The following is a 17,068-nucleotide window of genomic DNA, read 5'->3' on the forward strand; positions in this document are numbered from 1 at the left end:
ATCTGGCTTTAATGATAATTAGAATTATTTTATAATTTATATATGATTTATAAAATTACTATATGATCTGTATTACTATTAATTCATTACAGAAGCGATTTTAGTTTAACAGTTATTATTAAGAATCTAGCATCTATTAATATATACAGATCATGTGTAATATAAATAAGCTAAAAATGACTATGTTACCTTACATGTTTGAGTCTTTATCGCTATATATAATCAACTATATAAACTAATTTCACAAGTTTCACTTTCACTGATAAAGCAAGATAATTTCTTTCATGGACAAGTATTTTCTTTAGTGTAAATGCGTTTAAATTCTTCATTTTCTTCAATCTCTTAAACTCAAAAGAGCTTTGAATCACGCTGGCTGTCTCGCGAGAAGTGAATCATAGTTTCTCTCTGTTGCAAGGCATGCGATTGGCTGTTCACCACTGATGTCATGCATTCATGTGCACGCGCTCCACAATCTCAGGATCAAAGCCTGAGTTGACAGAGAAAGTTGATGATCAGCATCATGGTACCAACAAAGCCAGATTGGAGTGGTTTGGTTTTGTCAACTTGAAACTAATCCTATAACCCTGAGTTTGTTCAACTACCATCATGGTACAGGCCCCTGATATTGTTGAGTTAGATGCGTTCCTGGGTCAACATATTTTGTTGATCCTGGAACAACATTCCAGTCTGAAAATTTAGCCTTAGCCCTATTCCTACCCCTAAACCTAACCCTACCCATAATTTATCCCAAAAATCAGAGTGAAATGATAGATGAATAACACTGATGTAGAAGCTCCAATTCATGATTTTAAGCCTAAACTTGACATAATCTGTAAACTTGTCCCTCAAATCTTATTTGAATGTTGACCCAGGAACATGTTGAACTCCGCAAAATCAAGTTCTGCCTGCATTCGCACGAGGCGCCAGCGGCAACACTTGACGGAGGGCGTGCCTGAAGCTTGGTGCTGATGCGACTGTCATAGTGACAACAGCCAATCACATTACTTTCCAGTGTTGCATGAATGCAACTGGCTAGCAACTGCTCTAGGGTATTTGCATATGGTGATCTGATTGGCTGATGCCTGCGTTGGCACTTGAAAAGTTGAGAGATTTTCAACTTCTGTCGCAAGCAACGCAAGTGAAGAGACGCGACGGAGCATTACCCATTCAAAGTAACGCTGCATTGACACGGGTGTCGGCGTTAACGCTTCTCGTTTACTTTGAATGGGTGATGTCATGTTGCTGAACTGAATTGTGGGTTCCATCGCGTTGCTTATGGTAAAAGTTGAAAATTTCTCAACTTTTCAAAGTGCTAATGGAGGTGTTAGGCAATCAGATCGCCTTATGCAAATACCCTACAGCAGTTGCTATAGAGTACCTCATAGATGATGTGTTTTTGTAGGCTAACCCGGAAGTTAGCGGCGCACGGGTTCCCTCGAGCAAAAGGGTTATGACACATACACATTTTGTCTATCAAGATACTCTTTACAAGTTAACACAACATTTATAGATTTTGAAGCCTAAATAAAGTCGTCAGATATAAAAAGCTAACAGTAGGCTATAAACGGACTACAGCACACCATGGTCGCGGATCAACGTCATCACCATCAATCTTCCGCAAACTTTATTTAAAAAACAACTTTATTTAAAATGATCTGCACTGTAGATGAATACTTGTCCACTTTTTCATGAGAAATGCTGTCCAAATGTCCCGTTTGTCATGATGACGTCTAAAGTCCCCGCCAAAGGAAGTAGTCCCTTTTAGCAACTTGTTAGCAACCGCCGTTTTTAAGACACAATAAAGGTTTTAAAAAATCACAAGAGGGTTATAACTGGTGTGTTTTATATCATAGATCAATGCGTGAAAATATTTAGAGGCTTTGTTAACCACAGACCTTATTTCAGGCAATTTAACAAAAACCCATTCAAAAAGGTACTTCAGGGCGATGGAACCGGACATCCTAAAATGCTAACTCGCTTCCGGGTTTTGTACTCTATTGCGTTTATGCAACACCGGAAAGTAATGTGATTGGCCATTGTCACTATGAAGGACGCATCAGCACCAAGCTTCAGACACATGCCCTCCATCAAGCGTTGACGCCGATGCCCAGTGTGAATGCAGCGTAATTGAGAAGCGTTAACTCCGACGCCCCGTGTCAGTGTCTGTCATTACCAGCATCAGTTGTATCGCTTCACTGCCATTCACAAATCCTTTCCCCTTGGCCTCATGGGATAGTAAAGTGAGGTTTTCCTACTCTTTTATGAGTTCTTTGAATTCAGGCGTACTCCTTTTGTTACATATTGTTTTTCGCCTACTTTATAGTAGGGAAGTATGCGATTTCGGATGCAGCCATTGTTTTGATTGTGCTTCAGCTCTGCTCCTCTGAGCGGATGAATGTGCTTCGAGGCACCGGTGTACATGAAGGACATCTTATCAAAGCAGATGAAAAAATAAATAAAGTTTGTACTTTGTTTTACAGCCGGTGATTCGTCATGAACACTTTTTTTCGTGTTAGTTGTAACAACGAAAGTTCAGCTTCACGCTAGCAGGAGTTAGTTTTCTTTGTGTATGAAAATGACACAGGCGATTTTAGTATTTATGCCATTTTCTACGAAATCCTTCCCAACAGAAGTAAAATATAAATCATTATGATGGATTTATCAAAGTGTATTTGTTTGGAAGATGCTTTTTTTTTTCTTCTCAATATCATTTTGTTATTTCTCTCAAAAAATACATAGAGCTTCGTTCATCTTCGGAGCACAAATTAAGATATTTTTGAATGAAATACATCTGAATGCCGGCTCAGTATTGGCTGAAACTGTTCATGTGAGCAGCACGACGCACGCGTGTGATGAGCTGATGTAGAACCTGGAAGCGCTGAACATAAACAACATATGAGAATGACACTCATCTTGTTGAATAAAGTCACAGTTTTGTTTTGTTTTTGCGCACAAAAAGTATTCTCGTCACTTCATACAATTAAGTCATGTCATGTCACAGTCATGTCGACATTTTAATGATGTCTTTAGTAGCTTTCTGGACCTTGAAAGTGGTTGTTAAATTGCTGGAGGGTCAGAGAGCTCTCGGATTTCATCAAAAATAGCTTAAATCTGTGTTCTGAAGATGAATAAAAGGTCTTATGGGTTTGGAACGACATGAGAGTGAGTAATTAATGACAGAATTTTCTTTTTTTGGGTGAACTAACCCTTTAAATAACATTCGTAAAGGCCCTGCTGTATTGTGAATTATGGCTATTTGCACTGTGAGCATTATTACACAGTAAAGTACACTCCCTAAATTGTCTGTAGGTGTGAATGTGTGTGTTTGAGTCCCAAGCCATGTAATGGGGAGGGCTAGGGAAAAACCTAGCAACCTACCCTGGAAAAATCATTGCCAAGAACATTCACGGACAGTCTCCCACATATGGCGAGAGATGAATAGAATCACCAAGAGTCGGAATGAAATGGTTAGTGAATGAATGATAGCACGCTCCCACTCATACCATATTGCTTAAATTAAACACACCTCAATCCGTTTGACCTTGGAAAGGTGAAATAACCTACTAATGTTTTGGAAGGTTGTAATCCTTTCAGTCTAAGCTTTAATCCATGTTTGTTTTGTTTAAAGTTTGTTTTGGTTTTGTTTAACCTTAACTGAGAGGATAGACGAATGTCTAATAGGTATAAATAAAATCCTTAATGCATCTGTTGTTAAACATGAGACACTTATCCTTTTTATTCTGAGGCATTAATACCTAAAGCAAGATTACAAGCCACTCTGAATCTGTCTAAAATATGTCTTGCCATGATGTACAGTATATGCTCTTTTATATATTAATAAATGTTTTGTGCTTTTTAAATGCCTCAGGTTAATGCATCACATTAGCTTTAAAGACGAAGTTTGGGATTGGTGATATGATTTGTTGTAAGCCAGTCATTTATGTATTTTTAACTCAGCTCAACAGATGGTGTAAATTAAGAGTGTTCTGTCTGTCTATATGATCAGTGCGCAATTAAAGTCAACTTATGTCATTCTAAATAATGTGATGATGCAACACTATCCAAGGCTATGAGGCAAAAGGTGTTGTGTCTGAACTTGACTGTAAATTACAATTTACTGTTAACCATTGCCCACAGCATGGTGTGTACTTGACAGAATGACCAGAGCAACATTGGGCTGTTCGATTTTCCGTTTGAATAACAATGCTCTGAGAGACAGGTATTTGAAACGGAGAGTCCCGATGGACGAGCACTAAGCGGACTAACAAGCCACTCCAGCACTCTGAACCTCCACACGCTTCCACCGCAGCTTTAACGGTAGCAACTTTGATTTCAACAGTAATTGGGGTCTTGTCTCTGTCTAGTACTGCCAATAACACGAGCTAAGGTTAATAAAGGCTAAGGTGTATGTGTGTTTTTTCTGCGGCAGGTCTTTATGTGTCTGTATGTGTGAGTGTTTTCTTATGGCAGGTTGCTCGAGTGGGAAAGGCTGGGTAATTAGATGCCATGGGCACTTTACCTAGGTCATGGACTTCAACACACTTCAACCTCTTCAATCACAAATATATAGGCTAACCTTGTATTGTCCAAAAGCGTCATACGCTATTCATAAATCACAAGTTAGATATTTAAGATTTACTTCTAATTGTATTTGTCGTACATTACAATGTCTCAGAAAATTAACAATGTAATGTGGAGGATTATTTGACTCCACAAACAGATCACTGAGTCTGACAGTTTCTTATTAAACAATTGTTGCCATCTGATATTGTATTCATTCTCATATTTGTTCCATTGGCCAACTATTTATTTTAAACTTGTGGTACTGTATATCATCAAGTTTAATTTTGATCCAAAATTTTTCTATGTTTGATACTGAAATATCACTGCGGTGCAAAACAAAAACATTAAATGTAATTTAATGTAAAAAACAACAGAGGCAAATGTATGATTTTAGTGGTTAAATGATTCATTTGTAGCATTTTTTATCTTTATTTCATAGATGGAGGGGAACTGAAACAAGATTTCAGTATACATGCACTTCTCTGGGAAACTGTCCAGACGTATAGTTTTCAATAATGTGGCAGATGAACTGACCTGTGAGGGAAAGACATGTAAATGTGTAGCTTTAATCTCTTGAGCAGCGATACTGAGGTTAGCCCACTGGAATGCAATTAGTAAACAGTTGAAAGTTGAAACTGTGAGGCCACCATGCTAATCTAAACATTCTGAAAATGATTTGCAAATTGTCAGAGTTATTACAAGTTAACAACCCATTTCAGTCATGCAATTTAAGCCATCTGCTCTTTAATACCTATAAAATATCTCAGAAATATTACAAAGAGATTATTTTTGCAATGTCTTTCTATCAGCAAATTGTCTCAGATTTGAGAGAAAGTACAGCAGGCATTCAAATGGGTTCTTATGAATCTAATCATATAAACAGAATATGGAACATGAAAATTAGGTTACACTTAATTTTAAGGTGTCCTTGTTACAGTGTAATTATACAATTAAATACTGAGTAATATTAATTGATGACATGTACTTACTGTTAGAGCTAGGAATAGGTTAGGGTTAGGAACAGGGTTTAGTTTAGGGTTAGTTACATGTAATGTGCATTATTTACTGTTATTATTATAGTAAGTAGCGTACGACACTGTAAAATAAAGTGTTAACAAATTTAACACTTTAAAATTTGCAATTTACAATCTAAACATTGGTTCAGACATAAACAAATATAATACAACAATTCTGTTTTCAAAGTTTTAAAGGGCAACATACAAGTAATCTATAATTCACCTCATAAATATCACTGTTATAACATAAATTTCACAATTTATAACATTTCTCACTTCAAAGGCAAGCTTTCTGTACTACTCATCATTATAGCTTACTCCAGGAATAAGGTACTTTCTTATGCTGGTCCAGGACCAATCATAGTTTAAGCATTAAAATAGAGGACTGATCAGGAATGAAACATGATAACCAGAACCTGGTTATGGTAGATTTGCTCTGAGCCCCACCTGCTGGACAACAGGCTGCAACTGTCATCCAGAAAATCCGCATTTAATGTTCAGTAGTTCAGTAACAAGGACAAATCCTTGTGAAATTCAGATCCTTATCATCTTTAAATACTTTGTTTTATAAGGCATAACTGATGTGTTCTCATATTTCTGAAAAAGATGGTTGAAAAGAACTTCACCAGCCAATTCTGAAATGGAAAATTTGATCAGAATCTTCAAATAATTGTGATTTTCTTTTTTATTTTCTTTCTTTTGTGTTTCAATGATCTTTAAGCCTAATCTTGTAGCCTATGTAAAGATGTGTAATGATGAAAAATGGTTGCCTAACACTGACATCTACAAGATTAAAGGGTTAGTTCACCCAAAAATGAAAATGATGTCATTAATGACTCACCCTCATGTCGTTCCAAACCCGTAAGACCTCCGTTCATCTTCGGAACACAGTTTAAGATATTTTAGATTTAGTCCGAGAGCTTTCTGTCCCTCCATTGAAAATGTATGTATGGTAAACTGTCCATGTCCAGAAAGGTAATAAAAACAACATCAAAGTAGTCCATGTGACATCAGTGGGTCAGTTAGAAGTTTGTTGAAGCATCGAAAATACATTTTGGTCCAAAAATAACAAAAACTATGACTTTATTCAGCATTGTATTCTCTTCCGGAATCCTTTCCATTGAATTGATTCCATTGAATCCTTTCATCTGTCTGCGTTGGAAATGAATTTTTTCGTCACTGTGGTTGTTTTTGGCGATTAGGACATCCGCGACATGCACACTTATGCACCATTTTAAAAAAAAATATAGCAATACCAAAATACAAACAATGTAGAATAGCTTGAATTTTTGTTATTTTTGGACCAAAATGTATTTTCGATGCTTCAAAAACTTCTAACTAACCCACTGATGTCACATGGACTACTTTGATGATGTTTTTATTACCTTTCTGGACATGGACAGTATACCGTACATACATTTTCAATGGAGGGACAGAAAGCTCTCGGACTAAATCTAAAATATCTTAAACTGTGTTCCGAAGATGAACGGAGGTCTTACGGGTTTGGAACGACATAAGGGTGAGTCATTAATGACATCATTTTCATTTTTGGGTGAACTAACCCTTTAAATAAACCAAACCATATATCTTCAAGAACGTTTGTGTCATTTTTTTTTTTTTTTTTTTTGTTAGGCCTATACTGTTCTTTTTGTCTTCTATGATTTTGATAAAGAATAGCAATAAAGATAGTTAGAAAACACTTCTAATTTGGCCTGTGTACGAGAATTTTTTTTTTGTGAATGATAAAATACATAAATAGCATAACAGTCCACAACAATCCTGGAAGGTCCAATCACTTTTCCAGTTTGTGATTTAGTGGAGGAAGGAAAAGGATTTTTAAAAATATGTTTTTACTCTACCATATTAAATGTTTTAGAGCTTGGCACAGCAAGAAAAATAATTATAGAAAATGTTATAATTTTCAGAACTTTTTGAACTTTTATAATTAAGCCACCTCATTTATCAATTATTTTTATTTATTTATTAATTGAGTAGGACCTTGGTTCTTCAAGGGAAAAAAAACCCAGTTGTTAACAATGTTTTTTCTGGCTGTTTTGTCTTATTTAAAATAATTTTAGGTCATCTGGAGGCACCCTTGGAAGTCTGATTAGGCCATCAGTGAGTCCGTGGCCCCCTGATTGAGAACCACTCGCATAAACTATACAGCTAATGCGCATTGGCAAGTAAACCGCACACCGATATCAATGGATATCACATATGTATGAACTTCTTCTCGGGAGAACTTCTTAAAGACACAGCACCCCAAACAAACGGTCAAAGAGAGCGTGGGAAATGGTCATAGAAAACTAAATATGGCTGTTTTGGCGAAGAAAACGTTTACAAACATTATAAGTGGACCCCTGAGGAAAAAAAATATAAAAAATACAAAAATGTATTATATGACCCCTTTAACCCAGACTTGTGTCACGTGACCCGACATCTCCGGACTGGCCAGGATGAGCGCAGCCAGAAAATGGCGGATATTGAGGAGTTACGGGTAGGCGAAAGTGCAATGATAGCTGGTTACTTCTTTGCGTTTTTCATATTCTGAAGACATTTTGCAGTTACCGTTTTATTATGCTATTTTGCCGGGCGGTTTGCTGCCCATTTGTTAGTTTCTTTATAGTTAATAGAGATACGTTACACCATTCCGTTAGATGGATTGTGTTAGCTTGTTAGCCACCAACCAGCTACTCTGTTAGCTCTTGAGCTGCTACACAAACATTGAAGAACAGCCTCAAAATATCACTGCTTTCATTACCATCTTTCACTGCATGAAAACGCTTTATTATAATGCCTAACTGAACTTGACGACTGTTCGCTGCAGGTAAAAAGTTTTTTACGTTACAATTTCTTCACTGCTCGAACTGTTTTGATTGGTCTTTTGTTAGCTAACGTCCGAGAGCAATTGACAATGTCTACATGTATCCACAGGTGTAGTGTGATTTATAACGTGTATTTGCATGCGTACGTGATGTGTAGACCAGTGTGTCCTAATTGCGTGTGTGTAAATGCAAGTGGACGCACGTTTTGCATTAAATAGCGAAGTAAACATTAACAAGGGACACATTGACAATGTTGTTTACAAGCCTGAAGACAAACCTGATTCCTGTTACTTTGAGCGTTTCATCACTACATTTGTCTCAAGAGAACATCTTTTTTTGGCATTGTGCGAAAATCATCTTTCTCAAGCTTAATTTAATGCGTTGTACGCAACAACCCTGTAATAACAAATATAGACTGTGTGTTGGCGTTAGACACCTGCTTTTGTGTACTAATTATATTGCCATTATTTGACTGATTCATTTTGGGTTTTTTGTAAATTGTTCAGAAACATCCCACATAGCTGTAAACCCAGCTTTTTTTCAGCAGTTCAGTTCATTTTTTCATGGGATCAAAGTGAACATCTGTGTTTTGTCCTTTGTTATGCTCTTGATGTTCATCTAATGGGTCTTGGAATTATTCTTAACATTTTAGATGCATTTCGGTCATTTGTTAAGGATTTTTAAAGAAAAAAGGATTAACACATAAGAACAATCAAGCATGGACCATGTAATGAAGGGTCAGTTGAGATTTTCTTATTTCTCTGGGGTTTCTAAAATGGGTGTATTTGGGTGGGTTGTCACCTCAATTCACACATAATTATTTATTAATGAATCAATCTGCTTACAAATTCCACCTTTTGGTTCTTTAAAAAATCTGTTGTAACCAAATTCCACCAGCTTATGCCATGTTGTTTATTGCTGCACAGATTTTTATTTATATTTTTTAGAAATTCTTTATTATAAATGCAAAACTTGTCAAACTGCATGGCATAAAGGGTGTTTTTTTCTTACTAACTTTTGTGGCAAAAAAAAATTAATTTGCTTAATTAGCCCATATGTTTTTCCATGTTTGCTGTCTCAAAGTCTTTTATGGCTTGTCTGGATTTGTTTTGCAGAATATGGTATCAAGTTTCCGTGTCTCAGAGCTCCAGGTACTGTTAGGTTTTGCTGGAAGGAATAAGAGCGGTCGCAAGCATGAACTATTGCTGAGAGCTTTGCATCTACTGAGGAGTGGTTGTAGTCCTGCCGTGCAGATCAAAATAAAGGAACTGTACTGTCGGAGATACCCAAGGACATTTGATGGTCTTCAAGATTTGGCGGCTCTAAAGTCAAGCATTAAATCCTACTTTCACATAGACAGTGGTGCCACAATTGTGAGCTCAGATCTTCCTCTGCAAACCGGCCATTCAGACCTGCAGCTGCAGCAGTTGAGCTGCGATTCACCTGTGTTTCATGAATCAAAGCCCATGATGAATATGCAGCAGCCCACGACACTTATGGCCCCCGTCCATCCGGACGTGCAGATGAAGGCCCTACCATTTTACGATGTGCTGGATGTCTTGATTAAGCCATCAAGTTTAGGTAATTTTATAAAAAATGCCTGAATTCCATGCTTGGTGAAATTAAAAATAAATAAACTTTTGATTAGAGTGTGGAATACCGCTCTATATAGATAAATGCATCGCTCATATTTATTACAATTATTTATAGCCTTAAGCAAAAACGAAAAAAATAGTGTTGCAGTGTGATTTAGGAACACTATCACTAACATTTAGAAGTATGCAGTCAATAGTTTTTTTTTTTTTTTATCATTATTAACTTATATTCAGCATGATTCAAGATGCATTCAGTTGATCAAAAGTGATAGTAAATAAGACATTTATACTGCTACAAAGGATTTCTATTTTAAATAAAGACATTTTCTGTTCATCAAAAAATCTTGAAGAAATGTATCATGGTTTCTATAGAAATATTAAGCAGCACAACTGTTTTCAGCTTTTTTATAATAAGAAGAAATGTTTCTTGAGCAGCATTACCGTCAGCTTACCGACCCCCAACTTTTGAATGGTAGTGTATGTGAACTAATCCCATCAGCTGGGTTGTACATGATTTCCTCTTTGCCTCTGTCATAGGCTTAAAACTATACACTTGTTTATGTTTTAAAGGGACCCATGCCGTTCAGAGGTTTCATCATGAGAAGTACTTCATATTTGCATTGACTCCACAACAAGTGAGAGAAGTTTGCATTTCTCGGTAAGAACTAAATGACTTAAATGCGACTTAAATAATATGACTTTTGTCTTTTACCCCTTGTCTGAAATTTGTTGGTTCTTTGTTGTTCTTAACCTTTTGCATAGGGACTTTCTTCCAGGTGGAAGAAGGGACTACATGGTTCAAATTCAGCTACGGTAAGAACCAATTCAATGTGTTGCTTTTCCTATACTGTCATTTGTATATCAACATTCAGCAGCATGTACAAAGATAGTGTCACCATAATCTCAATTTTAGACTTGATGTTCTGTTTTTTTATTTTGATTCTAGGTTTTGTCTAGCAGAGACCAGTTGTCCACAAGAGGACAATTATCCAAACAGCCTGTGCATCAAAGTCAATGGGAAGCTCTTTCCCCTCCCTGTATGTAGACATGTTTAATGTGTTTTCCTAAACTAGTTCATATAAATGTATATGACTTGTTAGCACAACAGAACCCTGTGGCTTATTTAGGGCCACACTCTGAATAGTGTTTCTAAAGGGGAGGTTCATGCAGGATTTTTTTGTTCAACATCTAGAAGTGCAACAGATCATAGAGGTCTTGAGGCATTTTAAATGTTGAACTCAGTCACCGTGAAATCAAAATTGACAATTCCTTTTTTTTTTTTTAATGGAGTATTGCAGTATTTATTATAAATGATTTATCAGTGCACATATGTATTTTTTTCTTTAATTTATGTGCCTTTGTAATCTTAAATCAAAATAACTTCACCTTCCTCTTGCAACGACATCTCTTCTCTAATGACGTGTTTACTGGCGTGAGGGCAGGACAACCTGTCACATGAGATCACAGGAATAGCAGACTACAATGATCCAACCATCCAATCAATTCCTGATAGACAAAATCAAATCCTGCCCTGCATTTTGTTTGAGGAGATATTTTTGGCTTTAAACGTGATCATAATACAACACTGGATGTGTACACAATTAATATTGGCAAGTTAAGCTTGCAGACTGAATCCAAGAACGTGGTGCACTTTAATAAGGTAACAGAGATATTCAACAAATAAAACCTTTTATTGCATTAAATTGTAATATTCCTTCACCGAAAAAAAGTGTTTATTACTGATAAAATGCATAATTTAATTAAATAGAAACACTGCTTATAGAAAATTTGGAAGATGGTAGTAATACTGTCAAAATACTCTACATCTTGTTCAAACTATGTTTTAATGGCTGTTGCGAAGGTGTTTAAAAGGGATGAAAACACTGCATATTTAAAACCTGTGAGATGTATCTATCTACATACACTTTAGCCTAATATGCTGAGTTTGAGCTCAAGAAACATTTATTATCAATGGTGAAAAACAGATGTGCTGCTTAATATTTTTTGGAAACCATGATGCATTTTTTCCATGATTCTTTGAATAGAAAGTTGTTACAGAAAAATAATTTATTTGAAGTATAAGTCACCCAAAAATTAAATTTCTGTCATTCATCTTCAGAACACAAATTAAGATATTTTAATGAAATCCGAGAGTTATTTAAATTTTTTTATCTCCCATAGAAAACACAAAATTACCACATTCAAGGTCCAGAAAAGTAGTGAAGACATCATTAAAATTCAACCTTAATGTTATGAAGCGACGAGAATACTTTTTGTGCACAAAAAAACTAAACAAAAATAATGTTATAAATAAAAACAAAGTCATTATTTTTATGTTTTTGTGCACAAAGTATTCTCGTTTGGAACATCATGAGGGTGAGTACTTAATGACAGAAATTTAATTTTTGGGTTAACTAACCCTTAAAAATCTTGCTGACCTCTAACTGTACATTTATATAATTGCTGATCTGATATGGTTATCACAGGGATATGCACCGCCTCCTAAGAATGGTGTAGAGCAGAAAAGACCCGGCAGACCGCTGAACATCACATCGCTGGTCAGGTTGTCATCTGCTGTACCCAATCAGATAGTAGTCACATGGGCTCCTGAAATAGGGAAGGTACGTAAAGTGCCAGTACACATTTCCACAGCACTGCTTCAGCCATTTCATTATGTTAAGCATTTGTATGTACTTCCATCTTGTTTTCTGCAGACATACTCCATGTCTGTTTATCTGGTGCGGCAGCTGACCTCCCCACTGTTACTACAGAGATTAAGAATGAAGGGGATCAGAAATCCTGACCACTCCAGAGCATTAAGTGAGACAACATTTCCCTCTTTACATTATTTGTGTTCATTGTTGTTCTTTGTCATGAATTCTGTAACAATTAGCTTCTTCATTCTTATATTTAGTTAACTGACTGAATTATTGACAATGTATTAAATCTCTTTACTCTTGTAACAGTAAAAGAAAAACTCACAGCAGACCCTGACAGTGAAATCGCCACAACTAGTTTACGAGTTTCACTCATGTGCCCAGTAAGTTACTGCATCCATAAGATCTTAACTGACTTGTGTCACTTTAGACAACAGGTTCAAGTTTTTGTTTAGTGTGCTGATGTAGTATGAAGAAACAAGATAGAATTTTGTGTGACCAAATAAGTCTTCTTTTCATATAGCTTGGCAAGATGCGCCTTACGGTACCATGCCGAGCTGTCACCTGTTCCCACCTGCAGTGCTTTGATGCTGCTCTATACCTGCAAATGAATGAGAAGAAGCCCACCTGGATCTGTCCTGTCTGTGACAAAAAAGCCACATATGAGAGTCTGATTATAGATGGGTGAGATTACTTTCACTGTAGCTGAGGTGCCATTTCAACCACAATCCCTGAATATTTTGGCCTTTATTGAGATAGTGATGTGCATGGAGTAAACTGGGCACTCTTTACTTGTCAGGCTCTTCATGGAAATACTCAATGACTGCACAGACGTTGATGAAATCAAGTTTCAGGAGGATGGGACTTGGTGTCCAATGAGACCAAAGAAGGAGACGTTGAAAGTGTCATCCCCATGTATCCCAAAAATTGATTGTAAGGTTTATTACCATTTATAAGTGTGTGAGCTCTATCTCTGTGTGCTAGTTTTTAATTGATTGTAAATAGGATTTCCATATTTTTATGCATACTGAAAGTATTTCATGGCCCCTTAGGTGCTGTTCCAGTGAGACAAAGTGCAGTGGTGCCACACCCAGAAACCGGCAGTACAAAAAAAGCAGACGTAATTGACCTTACGCTAGAGAGCTCGTCTGATGATGATGAGGACAGTGATCCTCCTCTGAAAAAGCGCTGTGTCTACATGTCAAAGGCTGAGGAGATGCACAGCAAAGGGTTTGTGTTCAGTCATTCAATACAAATGACACCAGGCATTTGTGTACCTCTTTCATAAGCCTTGCCCTTTTGTGACCATATTTTGAATGCACCCTGAATTGTACAATAAATGCAGAATTGCCCATATGTCAAAACCTGAAAAATGAGGGTGTTTTAAAAAATGTGATTTTCTAGACCTGTGAAAGAAATGTATGTTGATCAAATCTTGATAAAAAATTAATGGAACGTTAGCTTTTTGTGCTCTAAAATGTTTATTAGGCAGAAATTATTAATCATGAATAATTGGAAAAGGCATTGAAATTGGACAAAAGATGTTGGAACAGTGGTGTATCGCTACTAGGACTGTGCGATTAATCTAATTGATTTTTTAATTTTGGCTTCCAACAATTATGAAAACAAGATAATCAAGGTAAAATGATTATTGTGCCACTGCCGCATTTAGTGGTGCACTTTCGCTCCTCCCTAAGCTAAACTTAACATCCAAATCAGCCAAATAAGTGAATGTTGAAATGCAGTCTACTCTAGCTAAACTGCGGGACGTGCCTGATATTAAACGCTGTCATTAAAAGCGCATTAAGCTGCGAAAGAGACACTGTTCCCCAGTCGGCTTTCTGTGCATGCACTCCGAGACCTAGCAAAACACGCAAGCAAAGTATACTGTGGGCTTTGGATTTGTGCCTAAATGGCTTGCACACAAAAATGCCGTTTTGGTAAGTGTCCTCGTAAACACAGTGGGTTACATCTTAAGTGAATGTTCACAGTTGAGAAAGAAAATGCAAGTCTTACGGTATATTGGATCCGTGCAGCTCTGTGACAGTAGCCCAATATTACTGCTTCAGTCTGTCGTTCATGTTAATCACAGCAACAAAAGCCAAAGATAAAAATCAATCACTGCCTTTTGAATTAATAGCTTTTGTAGCTTTGATAAGGGTTAGTCTACATTTAATCTATTTGGTGAAGAATATGCAGGTTTACATTTACTGATGTATTGTTACTTATCTGAATTCCACTGTTAGTACATCTTCCTGAAAAACATAAAGCACTGTTTAATTAGTTTTTTTGCTATGTTGTATTTATTTGTCCATTAGTTTCTTTGTTCTTATTGTATTGCTGACTGTTTACTTGTTTTCTGTAACTGTTGCGAGAACCTTTTACTTGGCTACATTAGTTAACCTAGTATTAGTATTTGCTGAAGTAGCCTATCGATAATTGTGAAGTTTTACTGATATCTAAAATTACTCAAATCATGAAACAAGACTTTGATCATATCGCCCACCAATAACCATGTTAAATAATCATGATTTCAGTATAGACCACAATAATCGTGACTCTTTTTTTTACCATAATCAAGCAGCCCTTATCGCTATTGTAGACACATTTTTATACTTGAAAAAATGATCCAGAATGATTCCCAAAATACTTTAAAAGGTTGATTTGCAGTGGAACCACCATTTCTTTATAATAATGTTGCTTTCAGTTTATTGGTTTTCATATGTTCCTATTTTCATGTTTTAGGGTCTTGACTTATCAGCCATCAACTGTCCGGGTGCCAAATGTCCAGGCGCTGGACACCTCATACCTGACCTCATCAATAGCGGACTACTCCGTTCCATTCCACCATTCGACCTTATCCACTATTCCCACAGATATGCAAAGTATGTACTTATCCAGTCTGCCATCCAATCAAATATGCTTTCATTTATGCTCAAGCTTTAACATGAATACTAACGACATACCAAACACATCTTTCCCAAAGGTCTTGATTTATTTTCTCTAATTCAAGGGGACCCCCAGGTATGTGTGAAATATTCTTACAAACAAATATTAAGATTGCATGCATGTTACATATTTTAATAGTCTCTACCGCTTTTTACCTCTAGTTTCCTTTGTCTCTTCAGCAACATTACAGAGGCCCCATATTTTTAGACAACCTCTCCAGCAGCCTTCAGAGTGCCACCACCAGCACCAGCCTGGTTTCCTCTTCCGCACAGTACGAGACGGCAACCCATAGCAGCAGCTCGAGTCATGAGACGGGTGTCATCACGGGAGGATCTTCAGGCCTGTCAGACATTATCTCTCTTGACTGATTCCTGGTGCATCTTTATTGGCCAGTCACCAAAACAACTAAACACTCAAGTCAAGTCAGCTAAGCGAAAACAGTTTTGAAATTTGACTATGGACCTCAAGAATCATGTTTTGACAAGGACCCAGAAGGACTGCTAAGAAAATCTGAGTGGGTCAGCAACAATACTGTTTTAAAATGCAAACCTGAATTAAGCTGTTTCCCTCGAATTGGGGAAACTGTGACTAAAACACATTGACTTTCTTCCATTAGCTATTTGATTGGAAGAGCGGAGCAAAACAAACGGCATAAATGAGTGGACTGGAAAGCTTAGACACGTCCAATAACGGCACTCTTGTCTCCATTGTGTGTGTTGCTTCAGCAGTTCTGCAGTTGAAACGGAAGCAAGTTTTCAGCGGCAGCTCACTTTATTTGTCTCTTCGATTTCAACAGTGCAATTACATTTTGTTAAAAGACTTCAGTTACAGCAATAAAAACTGTGTTGTATATTTCAAAACAAGTTTACTTCTCTGATATCAAGGCAGAATGTGTCAGCAGATCTTTAATTATTTGAATTTGTGGTTATTTGCTCAAGGGCCATTAGATTCCCTGTTGCTGATGCGGTAAACCTATTTTGAATCTGTAATTTTATATGGAAGTTTTTGCTATCTTAACACATCTAACATATTCGCCTCAGAAACAGATATGATTGTTGCTAAAACTGAGGTTGTAATTTGTCTAATTTCATGGTTCTTGGTCATTTAACAACCAGCAGCTACATGTGTAATGAAAATGAAGCCATTAATTTTATTTTTTTATATATATATTTATATATATATATATATATATAAAGATTATGCATCAAAGTTTTGATATAGCATTAGGATTATAAAATATAAAGTCTCTAGAAATTGGCATTTATTGCTAATGGCTTAATTAATAGACACAAGTTGCAGCTTGAATTCATATGGTCTGACTTATTGGATTATGAGCCATATGACATACTGTCATTTTGACAGTCTGAAGGCATGTGACTGGTTGTTTATTTCTTTTTAGAATTTCCTCCTTGTTACTTGTACTATTTTGATTCGAAGATGCTTATATAATGGATGTAAAAAAC

The 17,068-nt window shown here is 36.5% G+C and overlaps 1 protein-coding gene across 4 annotated transcripts; it reads left to right on the forward strand.

Annotated features, from left to right (window-relative positions):
* The first annotated feature begins 8,013 nt into the window (after nt 1-8,013).
* On the forward strand, nt 8,014-16,676 carry pias2 (protein inhibitor of activated STAT, 2). 4 transcript variants are annotated; one of them, XM_067407327.1, is made up of 15 exons: nt 8,040-8,406; nt 9,057-9,141; nt 9,520-9,985; nt 10,570-10,657; nt 10,762-10,812; nt 10,946-11,036; nt 12,486-12,620; nt 12,714-12,819; nt 12,966-13,039; nt 13,180-13,340; nt 13,456-13,589; nt 13,709-13,886; nt 15,402-15,541; nt 15,643-15,680; nt 15,767-16,676. In XM_067407327.1, exons 3-15 carry the CDS (start codon nt 9,523-9,525, stop codon nt 15,971-15,973), a joined length of 1,866 nt encoding a protein of 621 aa, XP_067263428.1. In that variant the 5' UTR covers nt 8,040-8,406; nt 9,057-9,141; nt 9,520-9,522; the 3' UTR covers nt 15,974-16,676. The 4 variants fall into 4 exon arrangements, with proteins under 4 accessions (XP_067263426.1, XP_067263427.1, XP_067263428.1 ...); XM_067407325.1 differs by lacking the exon at nt 9,057-9,141 and having other exon boundaries at nt 8,014-8,076; XM_067407326.1 differs by lacking the exon at nt 9,057-9,141 and having other exon boundaries at nt 8,014-8,076; nt 15,785-16,676.
* Nucleotides 16,677-17,068: the final 392 nt, after the last annotated feature.

Source organism: Chanodichthys erythropterus, chromosome 13 (assembly GCF_024489055.1).
Source record: "Chanodichthys erythropterus isolate Z2021 chromosome 13, ASM2448905v1, whole genome shotgun sequence".
In the NCBI taxonomy this organism is placed as follows: Eukaryota; Metazoa; Chordata; class Actinopteri; order Cypriniformes; family Xenocyprididae; genus Chanodichthys; species Chanodichthys erythropterus.